This window comes from Channa argus, chromosome 16, assembly GCF_033026475.1.
Source record: "Channa argus isolate prfri chromosome 16, Channa argus male v1.0, whole genome shotgun sequence".
In the NCBI taxonomy this organism is placed as follows: domain Eukaryota; kingdom Metazoa; phylum Chordata; class Actinopteri; order Anabantiformes; family Channidae; genus Channa; species Channa argus.
This window is the reverse complement of record NC_090212.1, coordinates 10,569,666-10,591,693: the sequence shown is the minus strand read 5'-3', so window position 1 is coordinate 10,591,693 and position 22,028 is coordinate 10,569,666. Positions and strand designations below refer to the sequence as shown.

At 37.9% G+C, this 22,028-nt stretch overlaps 1 protein-coding gene across 3 annotated transcripts in view; it reads right to left on the bottom strand.

The window, feature by feature from the left end:
• Window positions 1-22,028, bottom strand: part of itpk1b (inositol-tetrakisphosphate 1-kinase b) — a 30,545-nt gene that overhangs the window by 6,126 nt on the left and 2,391 nt on the right. For all 3 annotated transcript variants that reach the window (XM_067479274.1, XM_067479275.1, XM_067479276.1), the window contains exons 3-7: window positions 19,828-19,852; window positions 12,252-12,377; window positions 7,319-7,436; window positions 466-564; window positions 246-286 (exon numbers count right to left, since the gene is read on the bottom strand). In XM_067479274.1, coding sequence (XP_067335375.1) covers window positions 246-286; window positions 466-564; window positions 7,319-7,436; window positions 12,252-12,377; window positions 19,828-19,852 — 409 coding nt within the window. The remainder of the gene's footprint in view (window positions 1-245; window positions 287-465; window positions 565-7,318; window positions 7,437-12,251; window positions 12,378-19,827; window positions 19,853-22,028) is intronic.

The following is a 22,028-nucleotide window of genomic DNA, read 5'->3' as shown; positions in this document are numbered from 1 at the left end:
AGAGAAGTCTAGTTAAAACTTAACTTAATTCAATGCTGTGAGTGTAAAGGAATGAAAATGATTAGGTCAACCTGACAGGGCTATTGATTTCAGCTGACACACAAAGACACGAGTTACAGACTTCACCTGGTTTGGTTGATTGGACCTCAGTTAAATGACAATGTTGTGGCAGGACAAGTGTTTAATGCTTACATAAAGCAAACTGTGGAGGATGTAGGTGACCTCCAGGACCTGTGGCCTCTTACCTCATGAGAGTTGGTACCATGAGCCACCCGTGTTTTGCAAACTGAGGAAGAAATAAAGGCAAGGAAAAAAAGTGTTTTTAGCCAAATAACCTATCAAAATCAATACTAAACTTCACACAGAAATGTAGCAACCATTTTATATCGTATAATATATAGTGATTAACAGTTAAATACACAGTCAATCAATGTATAAACAAAAAACTGAAGTACAGAAACTTACTAAAGGGGAATGAGAGTCCTTGTCTCCTGATTTGCTCCAGCACATCTGGGCTGCACTCTGTATTCAGAACCATGAATGGAGGCGAGCAAATCCTCTCATCTAATAAAAAGAGACAATGAACAAAGAAGGTATTTGTTGGGTTAGAGAGAAAATACTCTTTGGACAGTCATACAAACCAAAATAACCCTTCTGTTAAACATAAATAATGATGGCACTCTGAGGTTTTCACTGGTGTGGTCTTCTAGGAAAGAACTGCTCAAAGAAAACTGGGATCCACTTAATCAAAATTCCCTTCTTGGCACAGCAGAAATCTTCTATTGCAAATGTGTTAATTTCCCATTGGTTTCACACACCACCTCTGGGTTATTTGTAAGCATGGATCAAATCAATCAATCGATCTTTATTTATATAGCACTTTGTGGTTGACCAAAGTGGGCTAGACCATTAACAGCTTTAAATACAAACAGCAGTTTAAAGTAAATTCTAAAATTAACTGGAAGACAATGGAGTGACTAAAGAGCCAGAGTTGTGTGTTCACGCTTGGGGGTCTCGGTTAAAAGTCGAGCAGCAGCATTTTGAACTAAAAGAAAAGTGAATCATCTTCTGTTTTCCTAATGGTTTTTAAATGTGATGTCAGAGTAGACATTAGTCTTTAGGCCTAAATTCTAAATACTTTTTGTCTGGAATGTCTTAAATTGATATACTGGTATATAAAATAAAAAGCAGCAGTCAAAAATGCAGTCCCTCAGAGTTTCCTAGAACCTATTGTGACGTGTATACAGTGTGTGTGTGTGTGTGTGTGTGTGTGTGTGTGTGTGTAAATACAATGAATGAATGATTTTCCATGAAAAAGCAAAATACACAGGATACTTGTTCTGTACGAGAAAGCTTAAGACCTGTTCAATAGGACAAGGACAGCAGGGGAGTCTAACAAGCACAATTTTTTTTACTTAACTGGGCCAAAACATTGCATTTATATTTAACCCAGGTTTGGACAACAACCATTGCAGAGGCCATCTCAGGACCAGTGGGACAAATGACTCCTGTTCAAATAAATTAAACCGAAAGCTGCCAGGCTTGTCTGCCTATCTCTCACACACACACACACACACACACACACACACACACACACACACACACACACACACACACACACACACACACACACACACACACACACACACACACACACACACACACACACACACAAAAACACTAATCTCAAAAGGAACCCAGACAAGTCAAACTAGCTGAGCACAAGTATCTAATATACTACCTGACTGACAGTCTTGACTGGTAGCTCACTAATTGCCCAACAGCAAGCAAAACAGGTACAACTGCCCAGATTAAACTAGGCCAAACCATAATTAAAGTAAGCGAAGCCACGACAAACATTTGACATTTCTTTTACCCATTTTTACATTTTGCATCACATCATGTTTGTTTGCACCATGTTGATATTTTACATCCTGTAGAGGCAGCTCAGTCCCGATAAGGTAGAAAATAACTAAGATCCTGCAGCTGTATATTAATGTTCTGTCTCCTGTAATTTCCTCTCTGCAGTAGGTATATGAGGGTGCTAAGGGAGCTGGTTGGAGATATCACCACAGGAAATCAGTGAGGGAGCCAAAGCAAGAGCTGGCAAATTGCTAGTGACAAAAACACAATAGAAACACACCGGCCTTTGTGTGCTGCAGGAATCAGCAGTGGCAGGTTTCTCTGCCCGGGCTTGTGCTGAGGTCAGGAGAATCTCATTTGCCTACACTAACTCTAGTGCTGAGTGTTAAACTCTGTACAAGGGGCCCAGCAGACATCTATGGTTCGTTTTCATCTATGGTTCCCTCAGCACACAGAATAGACACAATCACTTTTGGATTAAAAGTAGGAAAAATTGGATTTGCTAGATGGTCACAAGGTATTGCATTACATTACAAGGTTAAAGTAAACATACTCGCATACATACACATTATGTACGCAAGAACAGTAGTTAGTAGCAGTAGTTAGTATGTCAGTGTAAACCTCAGCCAGACATGTGGAGCATCCTGCTTGCCTGCATAGGCATCACTTGTTTGAAAATGGGGGGAAAAAATGAAAATTTGGACCATTTTTTTTTTATTGAAACAGGGAAGACAATATTGTCGCCAACATCGCAACAGTAAAAATCAAAAAGCAATGGGATGTCTCATCATCCAAAATTACTTTGCCTTTAGTATCATTCTGTCTCTATACGTGCATTCCATACTCTGCAGCGTAATTACGCCTGTCAGCTCAATGCCTGCTGCTCCCTGTTCTGACAGTTTTTTTTTTTTAAGCCTCGCTGGCACAAAAAAACAACAAAAAACTGTCACTCACAATAAAAGACTGTTCACTTTCAATAACGTACAGTAAAATATTTAAAGCATTGTGTTTGGATATTAAAACATAAACATTTCTTTAAAAAGGAAGATGTATCATTGGGAACATTCTTGCTTACTGTTGTAGTTCCAATAGTCTCAAAAGGACATAATCCTGTGAAAGAGCTAAAACTTTACAAACACACAATATCAGCTTGCAACTATTCTGATGATTCATTAAAACAAGTGAGACTTTTTAGGCATTTCTGGCTTTATTAGAAACACTCAAGTTGGAAGCCGACAGAAGATAGGGGAGAGAGATAAGGGTATGACATGTATGAAAGTTCCTAAGCTATATTTGAACCCAGGATACTGCAGTGGAATGCGCATTAAATTAATTTGGCAATCAGGGTGCTCCATGCAAGTCATTTTAAGGCCAAAGTGCATAAAGATTGACAGAGTTTATTTTTAAGGTTGGTATTTGCAGGTTGTCTTGATTAGGTATGAAAATATTTAGCCTATTCAATACTCACCTGTCAATTTTATTTGAGGATGTTCTGACAAAGGCAGGGATTAAGGGATAAACGTATAAATCCCTTTAAAATAAAATAAAAGGGATTTAATTTATGTGGCTCCTACACTGACATGTTAGCAGCTACTCTGATTGTCTGACTTTGTTTTGCTGTGTTGCCATGTTTGCGTATCTAAGCAACAACTTTGGTGAGTTGAGTGTTGCCATTACTGATAGGAACGATGGCCAAGGTTATGGAAATTAAAACCCTTTGTCAAAATAAGCTGAAATAATCCTTTTCACCTTGTGTTGCATGTTTGTGTAAGACATTAAATATCTTCTACATGCTTTAACCACCAAGTTTAATTTCCTAATAGGAATATTTTCACTTATACTCAAATATAAATGATCTGCTTAAATAAAGGAAGCCAAAATAGGTCCAGTATGGTTCAAAGGTTTCTATTCTTGAAAACAAGCACAGAATACTCCAATTCTTTCTCACAGGAAGACATTTGCTGTTGTCTATAACTTTTCCTTGAGCAGTTAAGCCTATTCCAGGGTTGGCTCTGCAACAAGTCAGTTATGGAGTTGAGAATCCTGTAAGGATACACATTAGTCATGTCTGCACTGGCTACAATTGCATTTGTCATAGTGAAGTTATTTTACCAGGACAGGAATGGCAGCATAATGTCTTTCAGAAAACAGTTTGGCAGGTAAAATATCTCCATTACATCACAGAGTTCCCAAAGACTGATGGTGTTACAAAAACCCTCAAAACACCTAAACCCTGTCAAACAGAAAATATTTTAAGCTCAAGTTAAAAATTTATAATAAAGAGACAGGGGATGGTGGATAGGAGCGTGTAGCCAAGTTTGTAATAGTGTGCATGCTTGGCTTTGGTTGACGTTGTTGGGATGAGGGGGTTGAGGGGAGGGTGTGGAGGATCAGGCTATCTCTGTCTAAACACTGCATGCTCAGAGCAGACCCAGTGGAGCCAAGGGCGACTTTTACGGGAATCCACAATACAATGCATTTTAAAATGTCAATATCTAGTTACACTGCTTTTCTTGTTTCTCTACATTTAACTCCTGAGGACATCAATTTCCTCATCACTCTAGCTGTGACATAATATTCATGCATGTTAATAAACTTAACAGAATTACTGGTATATCTGAAAATGACCAGATAGGAAATTATCCAACAGGCCTGTTATAACACCAAAGAGTTGTGTGGCATTGGGAGCAGAAAACAACAGCCAGTCAACTTACATTAGGCTTCATAAAGTACAGTGCTGTTTAGGTGGAAGGCTGAACTCTCCTGTTGCCATTTAGAGCTTGTTTCCTAGAAACCCCAGCATCCTCTCTCTGTGCTCTACGGCAAAAGTAGCAGGATTTTCAGTATTTTAAATTGAACTCCAAATGCGCCTATGCCCTAAGAGGAACGCATCTTTCCGTACTTTAAAGAGGCTTATACAACATTTACAATTAGCAAAAAATAGGAAGACAATTTTGATTGTTTTAATCCAGAGGATAAACCCAAATACTTGATACTTCATCATTCTATGATTGTGGTAAAGTACAGTGATACCTTACAGGCAGGAAATGTTTCTCCAACCTGGGCACTGGTGTTGGCCACTTGGTTCATTGGACTTAAGACTTTTAGATCTCAAAGTAGCTCACAGTGTTCTTCTTTCTCATGTCGCAACTCTGATCAAAAATAGACAACTTTCATTAATAGGACTCTTGTTCTACTGATCCCTGCATATGCATGGATTAATGTTAGCACTTGCCCCTTATGATAGTCCTATTAACACTGCAGGAAGGCTTCAGTTTGATTTAAGGAATCTGCTTGAATTTAGAAGAATTCTGTCTTCTTAAGCTGAAGGGAACTAAGCTTCAGTATTTAAAAGGGGCTTTCGTTTTACACAAGAGTTGACTTGCCGATAGTTTCCATCTATAGCAACAGCCCAACATATCAAAACTCGTTTATACAAAAGAAAGCAGCGGATTCCAGTAAGTAAAATAAACGGTCACCTTTCTCTTGCTCACACAGGAAACACAAAACCAAGTTGGACACCAACGTTTAAAAAAAAGTTTAAATTTTAAGTAAAAAACAAAAACAAAAACCACACACAAATATGAATCATCACAAATGAAGTAACAACGCTCATGTGATCCGTGTTGGAGTATTTTGTAATAAACACAACATTACATTTATATTATTTAAACAATTCAGAGCAGAACAGCATTAGTGTATACCCAGTGTCTGGGGCCATTTAACATTGAGAGACCACTTAGATTATTAAAATAATGTTCCTTTACCGGGAAAACATAAGCCCACCTCAAGTGCTTCCTCCTATTGAGTCTTATTTTGCCAAGTCTGTGACCGTAAAGAACAGCCGGCTCTCTGTCGCCTTTTAGTTCTGGGTTGCCTTGGCAGCAGCTCCAGGACTCCCTAGCCTCAGCTGATAAGGAGGAGGAAATGACTATTCTTAAGAAAGTAAGGTAAACTTCCCCAATCTTCTCTTATTCAACTTTAACCATAAAGCAGTTTTTGCAATTCCCATTTTTTGACAATAAAGAATTTATATATGCCTGGTGTCATGTTTGTGTATAATTATAGTTATATGGTGTAGGATTATGATCCCAAACCCTCTATGTCTATACTAACAACAATTTTCACTCTTGCATGAATGGAAACAGAGGGGTTAAACACAAGCTTCTTATAAATGCAGCAAATAGATCATCTTCCTCTTCGATCTGAATACACACAGTGAGAGTGAAGAGTGATGTGAAGAGTGATGCAGCTTACACTCCTTTTTACATAACGGCCATCATATCTATTTAGATAAAAAGATGACTTCTTGTGGTCCTATTTTTAGCAAATGCTGACACAGCCTACATGCTGAAATGCCTTTCATTCGTTGCTTTGACACCAGACTGCGGGCCCTCACAAAGACATGGATGCCCGCTGAAGTAATATAAAAGGTTTACGTTCCCTCCCATGTATGGGGGTAAAGGAAATGTGGATGAGTCATAAGTGTGTTTACAGTGTGCGGGTAGAGAATGTGCTCTTGTCGTCACTGCATTGCTCTGCCTCCAGCTGTGGAAACCGTCGGAGCCCTCTGGTTAGTCGAAGTGTTCAGTGACAAGGGAAAAGTCCTGCTGGGCCAACTCAAAAGGCAAGTTCTGAACCATAAGTAGCAAACAGAGCCAAGCTCATACTGAAATCAGACAGAGAAGGGGTTGAGATGTGCTACTGTTGCAGGAGAGGGGGAAAAAATTGCTTTGCCAATAAAAATTAAACATCTGCTCGGAAGTAGTAAGATCATTCCAGTAAAAGGTGACAGCACCATCATATGTTACCCAGGTGTCCCTCCTAGGAGTGATGAGGAAAGACAGATCCTGCAGTTACCATGCGTCTCAGAGACACAAGTTACACTTGTTAAAAAGAAGGGGGTTAACATCCATGGAATCAAAAGATTCTTTAACATTTTAAATAGTTATTTTTTTATAAAATTGGTGAAATGACACGAATTGTGTTTACTTGATTTTAAGCTTTGATGCATTATTTATGGACTCTATTCAATGAGTAAGAGCCAGGTCACATGGTGGAGTGACAGCATAACAAATTTGTATGTCTCGGTCTGTGAAATAATAACTACTTGCACTCATGTCAACGAGACACTTACTGGAACCGGCCATTTTCAAGGGTTTATATTTCACCTACCACTCTTTGAAAACTGACAGTAAACAGCATAGCCTCTTTATTTTGAGCACTTTATACTTCAGGAGACCTGGAGTAGACAGTACTGGTAAATTACTTGAATTATTTTTGTTTAATTTCAAGCCAATTTGACTCCAATGAGATAATCTGATAATTGCACCACTGGCACTGAAATTATTTGGTCTCAAAATTTCTGTTAGAAATAATGGTCTGAAGAAGCCCTTGGTCAGGCAGTGGACAATTTACTATGCCAAACTGTCATCCGAGTGCCTGAATGTCTTACCTTGCATACAGCTCTCTATCCTGTGAATGAGTTGGTAGGACTTGCAACGGTCCAGCAGGGTTCGGATAGCTGGAAGCGGGTCCAGGATGATGGTCTCTGGGTGAGCATCAATGTAGTCCTAAAACATAGTGACAAAAACATTTTAATAACTCAAAGTCACTATGATTTAGACAGTTAGTTGAACAAAACTTCCCAAAGCTCTGGAAAATTTGGATGGACATTCTCCATTTTATGGATTGTTAGACAAAAACAATTGCTTAGAATATATGTAACAAATACATAAGCAATAAAAAAATAATCACCCTTAGTCTGTATGTGTGTTTCTAGTTTTAGGTAAACAAGAGATTTTGAGGCTGCCCACCACTGGCCATGACATGACACACAACTACATATAGCTTCAGATTAGCAATATTAAGCAAACACAGAAGTGGGCAAACTACAGATATAAACATTGAAGTCAAGGATCGACACGCTCCTCTCTGGGTATATGTCTGTGAAGTACAGTGCATTAGATTTATGCCAGCTGGTCTGTGTAGTTTACATCACTACATCTCTGCAGGACGTGAAGTTTGGCATTTTACATAACTGCACTCCCCATCTCCTCTCGATGGCTTTCCTATGACTCTGTCCCGACACCACCTTCATTGCACTCTGCAGATCCCCTAGCTCTCCCCATTTCCATCTCTCCTCTGTTTGATTTCTCTGTCAGCCGTTCCTTCCAAGTAATTTTTAACTGACTCATAAATGCTGTCAGGTAAGTTGGCTGGCCTGCGCATTAAACAACCAGCCTGCCTACTTACACCACAGCTCCACTGTCACACATTTCCATGAAATTAAACAGCAATGTCATACTTCAAAAACACCCATACAGTGGGAAATCTATCAGATTTTGAAGTGTATTATGCACACACACGCACACACACACACACACAGCGTGTGTAAGATTTGCCACTGATCAAAGCCAGTTGAGCAGTTATGCAAATTAAACAGGCTGCTGCATGCTCCCCCCCTAAAAAACAAACGAATATCAAAACTAATCTTTAAGGCGTTTAAAGGAACACTCTGATGATCAGGACCATCCCTTGCCGATTTTTACATCTCAAGAAATACAGTTAAACACAGACAAGAGTAGGAGGTGAGACAGATGAGCACTGGAGAGCAGATGTTTGAGAGGAAAGGAGCCAGACATATGTCAGTGTGGGAGGAAGAGAGTAGGTGTAGGGGCTGCACATTTTCATTTTTTCACCTCAAGACAGATCTATTTCCATAGGGAGGAAAAAAATGTGTCTCAGAAAATATTGTCAGTAGAGGATTTAATCTATTCCACTGGTGGGAAGCAATGTCTGTGTCTTCACAGGCATAAAACTCTAAGTGGAAAATAATTTTTAGCACTTAAATCACGTCCATCTGGTTGAGGTTAATGTATCACATCAGCCTGAATTACATAAGCTGTCAATCACAGAGAAGCCCACAAGACCTAATTTATGTTTGTAGCAATCTTCACCTACTCGACAGCGAGGTAAACAAAACAAAACAAAACACACAAGCATTTAGAATTATAAATATTTTTTTAAAATCATCTGTATATCAATATATATAGAATTATTATTATTTTTAAAAACATTTAAAAGCCAAAACTGTCATTAAAGATACAATGGTTATCACACTAATTGTTTTTCTTAAATCTCACAGATTGCCATTTAGAATCAACTTAAAAAAAAAAAAAAAAAAAGGATTATCATTGCTCCCATATTCATGCAGCTTGGGAAAAAAATAAATAAAAAAATCATGCAAATGATATTTGTGTTAGGTCCGCTATGCACACAGCTCACACTTCAGGCCACTGAATCACCCCAGCACATCCTAGCCTGACATTTTGTTTTAAATATAAACCTATTTTAGAGGAAGGCTTATTCCATCCACCACACAAAAGGTTATTTATGATCACAGCTGTGTGATATTGGAATGCTTATATTTCCAGGGAAAATGTAATCACAGATGACAGTTGTGTTCAGGTAAACAGAACTGAGGAGGTTCCAGACACAGTGGCTGCATGCTCGTCTAAGAAAGAGCTGAAGTGGGCTAAGTGCTGAGAAGAAGAAGGTCTGTGCTAACTGCTGTGACACTAGGAGGAAATGTTATTTCATATTAAAGATACTTCCTTTTGGATTTGCTTACTAATTAAACCCATGTTAGGTCTTTAAAAATCTGAATATAGCAGTACATTCACAGTGGTCAATGCATGAAAGAAAGGATGCATGAAGCAGGAAATGACCCAGTGGCACCCCCAGAAAAATTTCATAGGGGGCAGCTTGTGCATGGGATGCCCCTTGACTTTTTCTTTGCGGGAAAATATGATTTAAAATGTGTGAGGCGACTGAGTTGATGATTAGTTACCAAAATGTGGCTTTTCCCCCCCAATTTTAATAAACTTTCTTCTTCTGCTTCCTCTGACTTTCCAGTAGACTGCATGCAGTCTGACACTAGAAATTAATGGTATACAAAGATTTGGTGACTGGGACAATTTTGGGATAATAAAGAAATTAACCTCACAGTACGTGGATTTAGTTGATCAAGGGTAAGTAGAGCATGACAACATACATATTTGTGTTATTCAAGACAGCACAGCAATTAGTGAATATAACAAAAACTTGTGGAGCAGCTTGTTCTTTCTGTGTATGAGTGAGGGCAATGAGTGTCCCTGTCTGCAGCAGAGAGGGACCAGAAAGAGTCAAAGTTATAACAATCTACAAGAGTAAATTATCAAACTCATTAAACGATCAGAAATGTGCATAAAAGCGATATTTTCATGTGTGACCTCAGTTAACCATATACGTCAGGCGTTCTCCACAACAAGCTTGTTGGCTAATCGCTAAGTGCCATGAACATGAGACCTTACATACATACATATGTGGGAGTGGCTGATGGGACTATGGATTGTGGGAGTTCTGCTCTGTGGGTTATTCTGCTATGTAGCTAGGGTTTGGCCAGAGTTTATGTTGAAGCCATGACTGAGTGCTGCTGTAGCTGATGACGTCCAATTGATGTTGTCCAGTTGATGTTCTCGTTTTGTTTTTTCAAATTCATTAGATTAGATAGAATGTAAGTCTTGAATGGAGATTACTTTATTGTTTTTATGAATTGAATACATTTTTTTAAAGGGAGAGGAACTTCTTTGGTGGGCCAATGGGGTGGCCAGCAATTTTCCAGGGGTTAAGTTTTGATGCTGGACAACTTAAACCATGCTCCATAGATATTGTCTTTTCACTAATGACTTTATTATTTATATGTGTAATTTATAGTTCTTATAGCAACTAAAAAAAGTTATTAATATACAAAATTTGTTCTTGGGAGATTACAGGGAAGTTCCATTGTAATTGTATGATCAACAGTGTTGCTATCTGTATAAGGTGGGGATTTCTGAGTGAGTTTATCTACAGTGATCTTTAGTCACAGTGCTCATTTAAAAAAAAAAAAAAAAAAAAGGTGTGTCGATTTGCTTTAGAAATTGCCTAGAGGTCCATAAAAGTGTGGAAATACAGTCATGTGTTAATATTGACTAGGTTCTGCTGTTTAAGTGATTGCTCCACATCCTGTTTGTCCTTCCTAATAGAACAGTCTGAAAGTTGTTGACAGAATTTCCAATCTGACACATATATATATATATATATATATATATATATATATATATATATATATATATATATATATATATATATATATATATATATATATATATATATATATATATATATATATATATATATGAATGAATGAGAGAGAGAGAGAGAGAGAGAGAGAGAGAGAGAGAGAGAGAGAGAGAGAGAGAGAGAAGTGGTGGAATAAAAATTGATTTCACATTTTCTAAAGCACTGCCAGATTAATGAATGCACACAGACTCCTAGAAGTGTGTTCACATTGCCACATTTAGAGCTCTGACCTGTCTATGTGAGATGTTTGTTGCTTCATGAAGAATTAGATACACTTCAAGAACTTCCACTGGCAGCATTCAGGTTTTATGAGTCAACACATTTTAAAATATATAGTTAGCTGCTGATGTCCTTTATGTTACTGGAAGTCATTTAAGGCTGTCTGGCTTGTCTCTTTGATTTCTTGAAAAACACTCTGAATCCTTGAAATGGGATATTTACAACTGTAAACACAAAACCCTGTCATCCATAAATGTTTATAGCCTACAGCAGTTACACTACTATCCATTTCAGTACCCTCCACAGTTTACCTTGCATATTCTCCCTTTCAAAGAGTATTGGAAAAACTTTTATTTTTCAAAGTTTGTGTTTTGTAACAATGCATGAAAATAACAGCTACTCACTGAGGAATTTAAACATTAACCATGTAAGAAAAGGCTGGGTATCATTTTAAAAGGTTTGTTATCAAACACAGCTAACTTTATACTTATTTGTATTGAACAGAAAACGTTTTTTTAACATAAAAATAAATACACAATCAATGTTTTATTTAACCTAGGATAACTATCCAATTATTTATAAACTGAAGTACTGATAACTGAATACCAGTTATCAGTACTTCAGTTTATAAATGATTGGTCTGCTATAGAAGAATGTGGATAAAATACAACATCTAGTTTTTATTTCAGAGGCTGATAATAAAAGGCACCACAATTGTCAATATTTTCTACAAACTTGTACACTAGTCTACAAACTTTTTATTTTTTAGTCCTCTCCGCTTATTTTATGAGTTCAAGGTCACCACAGCAGATCATTTGTCCGAATGTTGATGAATTTTACTACTTCATTCTCCATACTAGGTTATTATCTTACTCACAAAATACTCTCCCAATTTTTATGTTATTTTTTTTCCAATTAGAAGACATCTCTCATTTTGTTTTAACCACTTCCTTAGATCATCTTGTATATTTGAGTACGTAGAAATATGAGGGAAAGATGAATACCTGTACTCGCTGCACCAGCAGCACAGCCTGTGAATCATTCTGGTTAGCCTCCAGGATGAGGTCAGTGAGTTTATGAATGATAACATCCAGGGGACCCTGTTCCTCCAAAGGCTGGCTGAGGTCCAGCTGAGGAGACAAGAACAGCCAAGGGTCAAAAAATAAAAAATAAATAAATGTCCAAAACACTTTACAATGTTGATTCCCATTCACCCATTCACAAACACCTATGGCGGTAGCTGCCATGCAAGGTGGTCACCTGCCCCACCGAGGGCAACTTGGGGCTCAGAGTCTTGCCCAAAGACACCTCGACACATAGCTGGGACCAGGGATTGAACCACTGACCCTGTGGTCAGTGGACAACTTCCTTACCAACTGAGCTACAGCCACCCTGTCAAGGGTCAAGTGTTATGCTGCAAACAGGACCATCCTCCTCTCAGGTGTTTGTTTACTTAAAAAATGGATATACCTCAGCAGTCAAACAATTTTTTTCCCCTGAGAACAATCTTAGCTGCAAAGCATCACCTTTTGGGACTTAGTACTCTGAAGAAACGCTACTGATTCATCATCATGATATAATGGTACAAATGCTTTCAATGATGTTAATGGGAATGGAGTACTGTAGTGGAATAATGTAAGTACAGTAAAGCATTTTACAAAAACATCCACATTACCATATTCCCACTGGCAGAATGGTGGTCTTAAGTCAGTCCCCAGAGTTTGGTCAGGTCTCAAGTTAGACATTTCCATAGCATCTACCTCAGTCTCCTCAAACAACTGTTGCCTTCAACTGGTTAGATATTTCATATATTTAATATAAGTTTCAGTTACATATCCGTGACCTTTTGATGAATGGTTTGTTTTACCCAGCATTTGTTCACACACACAAATCTTATTTCAACTCTAAAAAAAGTTAAAATGGTAATTATCATATTTATTGGCCTGTTACATTACAGAAGTACTTACAGTATGAGTTTCACCAGGTTACTGACCAGGCAGCTTAGGTAGGAGGTAATATTGGAGAAAAGGATTCACAGAAACGATGTACAGAAACCTACAATTACCATATTTATGAGGATGAATTATGAGTTCACTTGACTGCCCTGTTACCCCAAACAATGAATCTCTTATACAGAGGGGGGAAAATAGTCTAGAATATACAAGCACACTACAGAATTAAGAAAAATGTAACATTTCAATTATATTTCATTGCATGCTGAAAAAACGATTTGAAGTTAAACATTTCCTGATTGTTTTGCTTCTCTTTTTTAGTGTAATGGATGGCTTTCTGAACAAGATAGGATGGGAGAATGTTTTTAAGAAAAGGGCAACTAATTTTGGCAAGTCATCAATCTGCCACTTGCCTTCGCATTTATGCTTCTAATATGTCAACAGCAAAGAGTAATCTCTCCATCCCATCTCATAGCTGTGCTCTAGAAAACAAATTTATCTCTTTTCTGCTTTTTTGGTTATAAAACAGCATCAAGTCACATCTTTTATAGCTGCTACTCAAGTGCAGCCAGAGTTTATGTTTTATTTGTTTTGAATTACACGATCAGGATTTATTTCTGGTGTCCTCCATTTTACTATGAGCTACAAAGTCTCTTTCTGGCCAGACCTCCAGTCTTCCTGAGCATATTTGACAGCCTTTCAGAAAAAGCCTTATTAGCATTTATTTGAAGTTTTCTGCAGACGAAAAACTGACTACGCTGGTCAAGCAGTTCACAAGTCGTCAAACCAGCGCTTTGAGTGTGATAAGACTCATGTGGGTCAGTTATTTCAAATAAAAGACAATTAATCAGCACCCATATAAATAAGCTAGAGCGCGGTAAAACTGTACAGTCCATAAAGTACATGAACCAAATTTGACTACACCTTAGACATATGGGTGTGGATCAATGCATGAACTGTAAAACTGTACAGAGCTATCATTTCCTGGTTAATGATTCTGAGAGGTGATAGGTAGATGACTAATTAGAGTACCCTTGGCCCTGCCCTGAAAAGTCAATTCTAGAGTAGTAAATCTGTTAAATATCAGCTGACTTAGATACCATGTTCTTTATACAAATACCCGGGTATTTAAGCCCCAACATAAAGAACATGTTTTAATAGTTTAATAGTAATTGCAAAAAATTGCCAACACCCTCTTCATGTTTGATTCAAGCTGTATTCCCTTAGGAAGTCCTTATTCTACATCAACACAGCATTTCAACCTCTGCTCATCTTAAAAAGTCATGGATGTCATTATCTTCAACACTCCATTCCTCCTGCCTGTAGAAACTTGCCCTACAGATGAGAAATAACGTGCCCCCACAAGCTATAAAAATGTACAGAAGGTAAGAAGAAGGCAGAGGGTATGTTAGAGCTGATGCATATGTACCCAGTATTTTCAAATTTATTGAAGGTGCATGAGTGTACACATGAACTATGGAAGGTCTGAAATTGAAAGCATCTGAAATGTATACTGATAATCCACATAAATACCACCGGGTGTTTTTCATGGTGTAGAGGACAGGGGTCACTAACTACCCAGCAAACTACTATGCACTGCTTTCACAACACACAACAGACTTCACAACACTTATGCAGAAATCCCATAATTATTAACTACCTAAAAAAACAGAAATGCTAAACAAATACCTATTAATAATGAAGAAAACTGTAAAGAATCTTTCTAACATCATATTTTAAATATCAAACACTGACCTTCCCTTTCCTTGCTTCGCTATGCTTGCCTACTATCTGCACCTAAGTGCCCTATAGGTGTTAGTAATTATCAAATGACTATAAATTTAAATTTTGAAAAATTTTATGATTATAGAAATAACAGAAATTATATATTCTGATTGATTGGAAGAGTTTGCTCTCATCAAAAGTGTTTAACAGTTAATATCTCCTCACAGTTGTTAAAAGCACCACTCTAAATCAGATATGTTCTGGAACACATTGCTTCTAAAAGTATTTGAAAAAAAAAAATGTAGCTTTAGTCAGCTGCAGACCCTGCTATAGAAGAATGTGGATAAAATACAACATCTAGTTTTTATTTCAGAAGCTGATAATGAAATGCCACAACACCACAATTGTCAATATTTTCTACAAACAGTTTTTTTTTTGTTTTTGTTTTGGTCCTTTCAGCTTATCCCATGAGTTCAGGGTCGCCACAGCCGATCATTTGTCCGCATGTTGATTTGACACCATTTTTATGCCAGATGCACTGCACAGCTGGGGATGAGGATGAGCTATTGGGAGTTAAGTGTCTTGCTCAGGGACACTTCGACATTTAATCGAGAAGAGCAGGCGGGCACTCTACCACTCAGCCACCAGGCCCCTTCCACAAACTTAACAGTATGGGTTTAAAAACAAACACTACAAAGGTTCTGGGTTTACCAGTAACTGGTTGTTTATGAAAAACCTACACACCTGTTGTGAGGATATGACAGATATATAAAACACATACTGTAACACTCATAAAATGTGTTGTCACCTGTGGATAAACTTTTACTGTATCTACACAATAGCTCCTGTGTGCAGCAGTGGTGACAGGGCATCAGCAGAGGTATGAGGTAGAGCAGTCACTAAAAACTAAAGCAGTCACTCTTGTTTTCTGTCAAACTGGCGCGGGTGGACAGGAATCTGTACTTCACTGAGGCATGGCTTTTAATCTCTTGCTTACACAATAAAGAGGGCCCATCCACAGCCTGGACCCTCCACAAAAACACACTCTACATCATAAGGGTCAACACCCACTGGCAAAGGCACATCGCAGACGATGAAGCTATGCATAGACAGAGTTACCCTGCTTTAGAGGCCATCCAAAAACCCAGCAGTGAAGTCACTGATGTCCTGCTAAATGCTAAAAGCAGAAATGTCAGCTGACGTCTCTGTAAGTCTCTCTGGGACTTTGTGATGACTGTGGGCAACATAAAAACACGTTGGATCCTGGAGGGAGAGGATAGGTCAGGGCAAATATATTTTCAGTTTTGACGTAGCTCCATGTTGAAGTCAAGTTATACCCCAGGGAACTCAAACAACTGTGATTTTGAGCGGACATTAAGGACAAAGCAAATGCTGTACAGAATAGAAACCATTATATCAAAGTGCAGTGAACACAAACTGTATGAACCACTGTTGGACTCTGTGCTTCTGCTTCATCCCTTTTTTTTTTTCCTACCCTGAGCTGGATATATTCTCACCTGGCTTTGTTGTCAAACCAGTAAAGAAAGGCATTTATTTTGTGTGCCATGTGGCACTTGACACTGTTGTAACAGAAAAATGTGTGTTTAAGCTGCTGGCTATACCTCATGGGAAGTACAACATAAAACATGAGAAAGAACAAACATAGATCTTCAGCCAAAAAACAATGCCAAGGGTCAAAAAAGGAGTTTATTGGGCTATTGGTTGTCTCTCAGTATCCTAATTTCACAGACTATTAAGACAGCTGGATATGCTGTGTGATGCAAACTTCTGAGGCAACAGTCTTTAGATATGTCAAGATTAATACACTTTGTGGAGAATTCAGGTCAACTATTACTTCATGAATGTAAAAAAAAATTGCCCTGCAGGAAGCTTAACAACATTTTAAGCAGGATGAAAATGTCTCCAATGAATGTTTTGAAAATAAATATGACTTCATTCCTTTATTTGGCCTGGTGTGAAAGACTGAGGATCAGGGAGTTGTGAATATCACCTTAAGTCAAACATATGTCATTTCTACATCCTCATCCCCACCCTAAACTCCCAGACTGCTCAGGAATTACACACACACAGTCCCAAGTCACCCTATTTCCTACTCTTTCTTTATATAGGAGTACTCAGTGAATAGACACTCTATAGTTTTATCAATGGTGAGGAGTAAATTTAGATTTCTGATCATTATTTCATATCATCACCGTCAGCCACACAGCCACGGAACTTACTTAATTTCATTCATATGTAGTAATGACTTGCAAACCACCTTTTGTGTGGCTTTTTAATCTTTTGCTCAATCACAAATTTATGTGGCTAGATGATCAGTCCTCCACCAATATGTTGTCTTTTTATCATTAAAATGTCTTGTGAAGACAATTTATTGTTTGTCATCCTCTACTAATTAAATATGTTGGTGAGACACAGTAGAATGGTGGAAATCTACTATAAATTCCTAAGAAGTTACAAAAAAAAAAAACTGTAACACAATAATTTTCTTTGACAGCCCACTCACAGCAACCATTTGCCCTGATGGGTTCTTCTCTCTGAGAGTGAATAGTGGCTTCCTCAAGGCCAAGCCTTGTGAGTTAATCTCATCACTTCTGTGATACAGACAAGTTAATGCATGAAGCACTAGGAAAATGACTCTTGTAAGCTCAGAGCAAACAGGTTAGTATTGATGAACTAGTGCAAAATCTCACAAAGGAGAGAGGTAGAGGATGAAGGAGACAGAAGTAGAGGGAAGGTGAGTGTAATAATGACTTTCTCCACAAAGACAGAAAAAAAGAGCAGACAGGGAAAGCTGCTATGCATTAAAGGACAAAATCCTTTTGAGCAAGAAAGTACAACAATTCTTGCTCTTCTCTTGAACTAAATTCTGAGTGTAACTGTAACAGGGCTGTAAAAAAGAAAAATAACATAGCAGTTTTTACTACCAGAAAAAGGTGCAGACTGCTTTATCTTTGGATAACCAAGGCTGAGATGTTATCAGTGGGTTCAGATACTCTGTCAGACCATAAGGAGGTTGAACAAGGTTGAACAATTAATCTGACTGCAAAAGATACATGTGCAGCTATTCTCTACTCCAGCCTTCTAGAGAAGATTAAATGTACTTGATATCTAAATGACAGCAAATCAACAACCTAGCCTGCAAGCCCAAATGAATAAAAAAATAAAAAATAAAAAACAACCTGAATGTCTGCTGTCTGCACTAATATTGTTCCCATGATCTGAGATTTGAGGGTAAAGTGTTTTTTGTAATGTAGCACCACTTACTGCACTCTTTCTATGTCCTCTCTTCTCTTTATGTTTTAATGTTTAGTCCATAACACATCCCACACATCTTTGTAATGATTAATCATTCAGTCAGGTGTTATTGTCTCAGTGTAAAAAAAAATGTTCTTAGGCATTAGCAAGACTGGGCCAAAAAAATAAGCCAACAGCAGTTTGGGACTTTAGGCACAGGCCCTAGAGAGGAACATTTATACAACAAGACTTCAAATAAAATCTCTGGCATGAGAAATTGCATCACTGGCTGTAAAATAAAAGTCTAATAGAGTGTTTAAGCTTTGCTGGGCTCAAAATTCACTATAGCAATAGGAGAAGACAGCTTTGTACAGAGACTTGTATAACAAGGCCAAAGCATTACAATGGGGGCCATTATATTCACTGTGATGCAGCCATGACAGTACAGCCACTGACTGGCATTGGGTGCATATTGGACAACCGAAGCACTGGTGGGGACTAAAAAAACACCTCTGGGTGCCTGAAGAAACTGAGTGTCCCTCATAGGCAGTGACAGCACTTTACAGAGGTTTATAGGAGTAAAAAGACTTAATGGAATACAGGTAGTTCTGGAACAAGAGAAATGGGGAAGGTCAGAGGGCTGATCAAATCCCTGGGTACCCCTGGCTGAGGGTCTGAAGGCCTGGTGTCTCCCAGGAAGTGCTGAAAGCATAGTGGGAAACAAAGCCCTGCTTACTTTGGGACTATTCCCAGGACAAGGCTCTTTCTGGGTGTGCTCAGCACAGCACAGTGAGAGGAAAAAATAACCACAAGCTTGGGAAAAAAGACCCCCCAATAAGACAAGAGAGAGCATATTTAAAAAAAAAAAAAAAAAAAAAAAAAGTAGGAGACTGAGGGAAAAGAATAGGATAATTTTCTCAACCAAAGAAAGCACTTTAACTGACAAGTACTTCTCAGTAGTGAGCTCCCAGGACTTAGTAACAATTGTTACTATGCTGCTGTATGTACTGTGTCTGCTTACCTAATGTGGTGTACTGTGCATTATCCATGAATGGTGGCAGGCTTTACTTCCCTTGGGGCTGCATTTATGTGAATATAATTCAGCACCTGTCTTATTTTCTAAAACCAAGTAATTACTAGAAATAGACCATTATCTATTTTGCCTCATTCACACGACAGGTTTATACATTTAATCTCTTTCTTGCTGCTCACATTTATGCAATTTTATACCTAAAAAAGTGTTGCTCTTGGCATTAATGACTGCTGCCAGTAATATTTTATACTACTACCAAAATGCTGCACTGCCCTATGAAGATCTCTTTGTCATATAACACAGTTAAAATATTTATTGACAGGTGTATAAATACCATGCTGGGATGACTTGCACCACATGTTAACAATGAGACTTGAAAATAGCCAGAAAATACATTGTAGCAGAGCAACGCCTCACAGCAGTTTGCAGTAAAATGGTGAAAAAAACAAGTTTTATTAAAGGGTTTGGTTTTAACTCTACCAAAAGGCACCAAGTTAGAAGGAAATTGCCTTTTAGCTATGATGAATCTAAAATCTGCCAGCTTAAGACAATATTCACATTCAGTTTTGTTATGTTTTGACAGATAAACAGCATGAGAAAAAAATGTCCACTTACCTGAACTACTTCTATTCCTCTTTTCCTGAAAAAGAAGACAGCAATCATTAATTTTACCAAAAATACACTGACTGCGATCAATCATAAACAGACCTTGCCATATACTGATAAGGGGCTAAAACTGTTTAAAAGAAACATGGAAAATAAACTATGTAAAACATGTTTTTGCATCTGTTACCATAACTACATTTCTCTCCTTTACAGTGTCAAGGCTCCTTTTAAGCTTTATGTAAATGGATGTCAGAATAGTTCCTCTCCACAAGGGGAATTTTATCACAAGCTCTTTAACAATTAGATCACATGGAGAGTTAAGGGACATGGGCTGCAGATGCATAAGCTTATTCGTACACTGACCTTGAAAAAAAAATGATTCCAAATTATTCGTTATATTTGTTCAAGGATAGGACAACAAAGTGGGACCACTGCAGCCAAAATGCCACCCTAAGATCCTTTTCAAAAATGCCACACACAAAAATAAATCATTAAAATAAAATAAATAAAATTCTAGAAAGTGGTTTCTTGGCACCAGACTCCCAGTAAAATGGTGTTCATGCTGGAGGTGCCTATCATAGCATGGCAACCCTCTACACAGTTCACACATGGAACCAGGAAAGACAACTTGTGCATAAATTTAAAGGATGATTTCTTCCACATTTCAAGACAAGTTTTTCTACAAAAAACGGGGAGTGTCCAAGCACAAAGTAGAAGAGAGGGCCTTTACACATTTCTCTAGGATTAGGGTTATCTAGTGTCTTTTAGCTTAACAATGCAAACTAGCCAAGGGGTATCAGGAAGAGATAACAAGAAAAATTTAAATCACAACAACAACAATCAATTTCTAGTTGGGAAAATTTATGATGACAACAAAACCAGTCTAGCTCGACCAGAAACTGGCCAGTTGTTTTGAGTTTACAGCCCCATGGTAACAGCAGCTCACTCATTCACTGCTTCACAACAGCGTGGATATTCAATACTGCAGCTGGCGTTTCATGTGGCATGAATAGAACATTTAGTTTCATCTCAGATATGGAGATCCTCTGCTCTCCTGTATTGTTACAAAGCAACATAAAAAAGGATGACGGAGAGGACAAGAAGAAAAGCAGGCAAGAGTCAGACATTTTTAAATAAGCCTGAAACACATGTGGATGTAGTGTACTGAAAAAAAACTACATTTTTAAATATGTAATTTTTTACTAACACATATCCATAAACCTTAATGAAAGTAAATATGATACACCACAGATGTGAGTACTACATGTCAGTTTGTGAATAGCTGTGAGAGAGTTTAGAGTGGGTGCTTTTTAAGATTTTTGTGGCTAAGTAAATCAGGAAACTATAAAGATTGTTAAAACACTATCAATTACTTAATATTATTTGGCAAATGACATAGGCTAGACCCAGATAATTTAGGCCAACTAGCTAAAGCAGCTTTTCCTGTTTGGGCTGTTGAAATGTTGCTATGTTCTCATTAATTATTGAAAAAAAAATCATGTCTTCAAATGTGTACATTAAGTGCAGCTCACTTTAGTCTTGCCAGGTTTGTGATAGTGAGGTATAGCAGATTTGCACTGACAGGGTGAAGGGACAGTACTTTAATAATATCCAATGGTGCTGAGGCTGGATGTTTTCAAAGACATCACATTTTGTCTAAATCAGGCGTACTATGTGTGAGTCAGAAAGAACCCTCAAAATAGCTGCGCAGCCCATGGAACACAAACATAAACGCAAATGGCCCTGATCAGCAGGAATCCCTAAAGTCCAGCTGCATGAGACAAGGCAGGCTTCAAGCACTCACACTGTCAGCTGCATGCCACATGATGAGAGGGAAAAATCCTGATTAATCACTGTTAGAGTACACTACTGACACATGGTTTAAGTCTGATAATATAGCCTGACAAGTCTAAACCTGCACGTCTTTATGAAAATAAAATCAGATGCATGAAATGAAATTTAACAAGTGCAATATTCCATAATAAATGAAAGTGATTTATGCCTTCAGGTCTGGTAAAAAGATTATATGGTGACACTAAGGCATATTGACAGGTCCTAAGACATTCAATAGATGACAGACACAAGCTTCAAAAGGTGTGCATTCTAGAAAAAAAGCCTTTTGAAAAAGCCAATGAAGTCTACCTACACAAACTGCACATCATAAGGTTATCTTAGCGTAATCTCTTCCTTCCGCTTGAAGATGGCTTTTG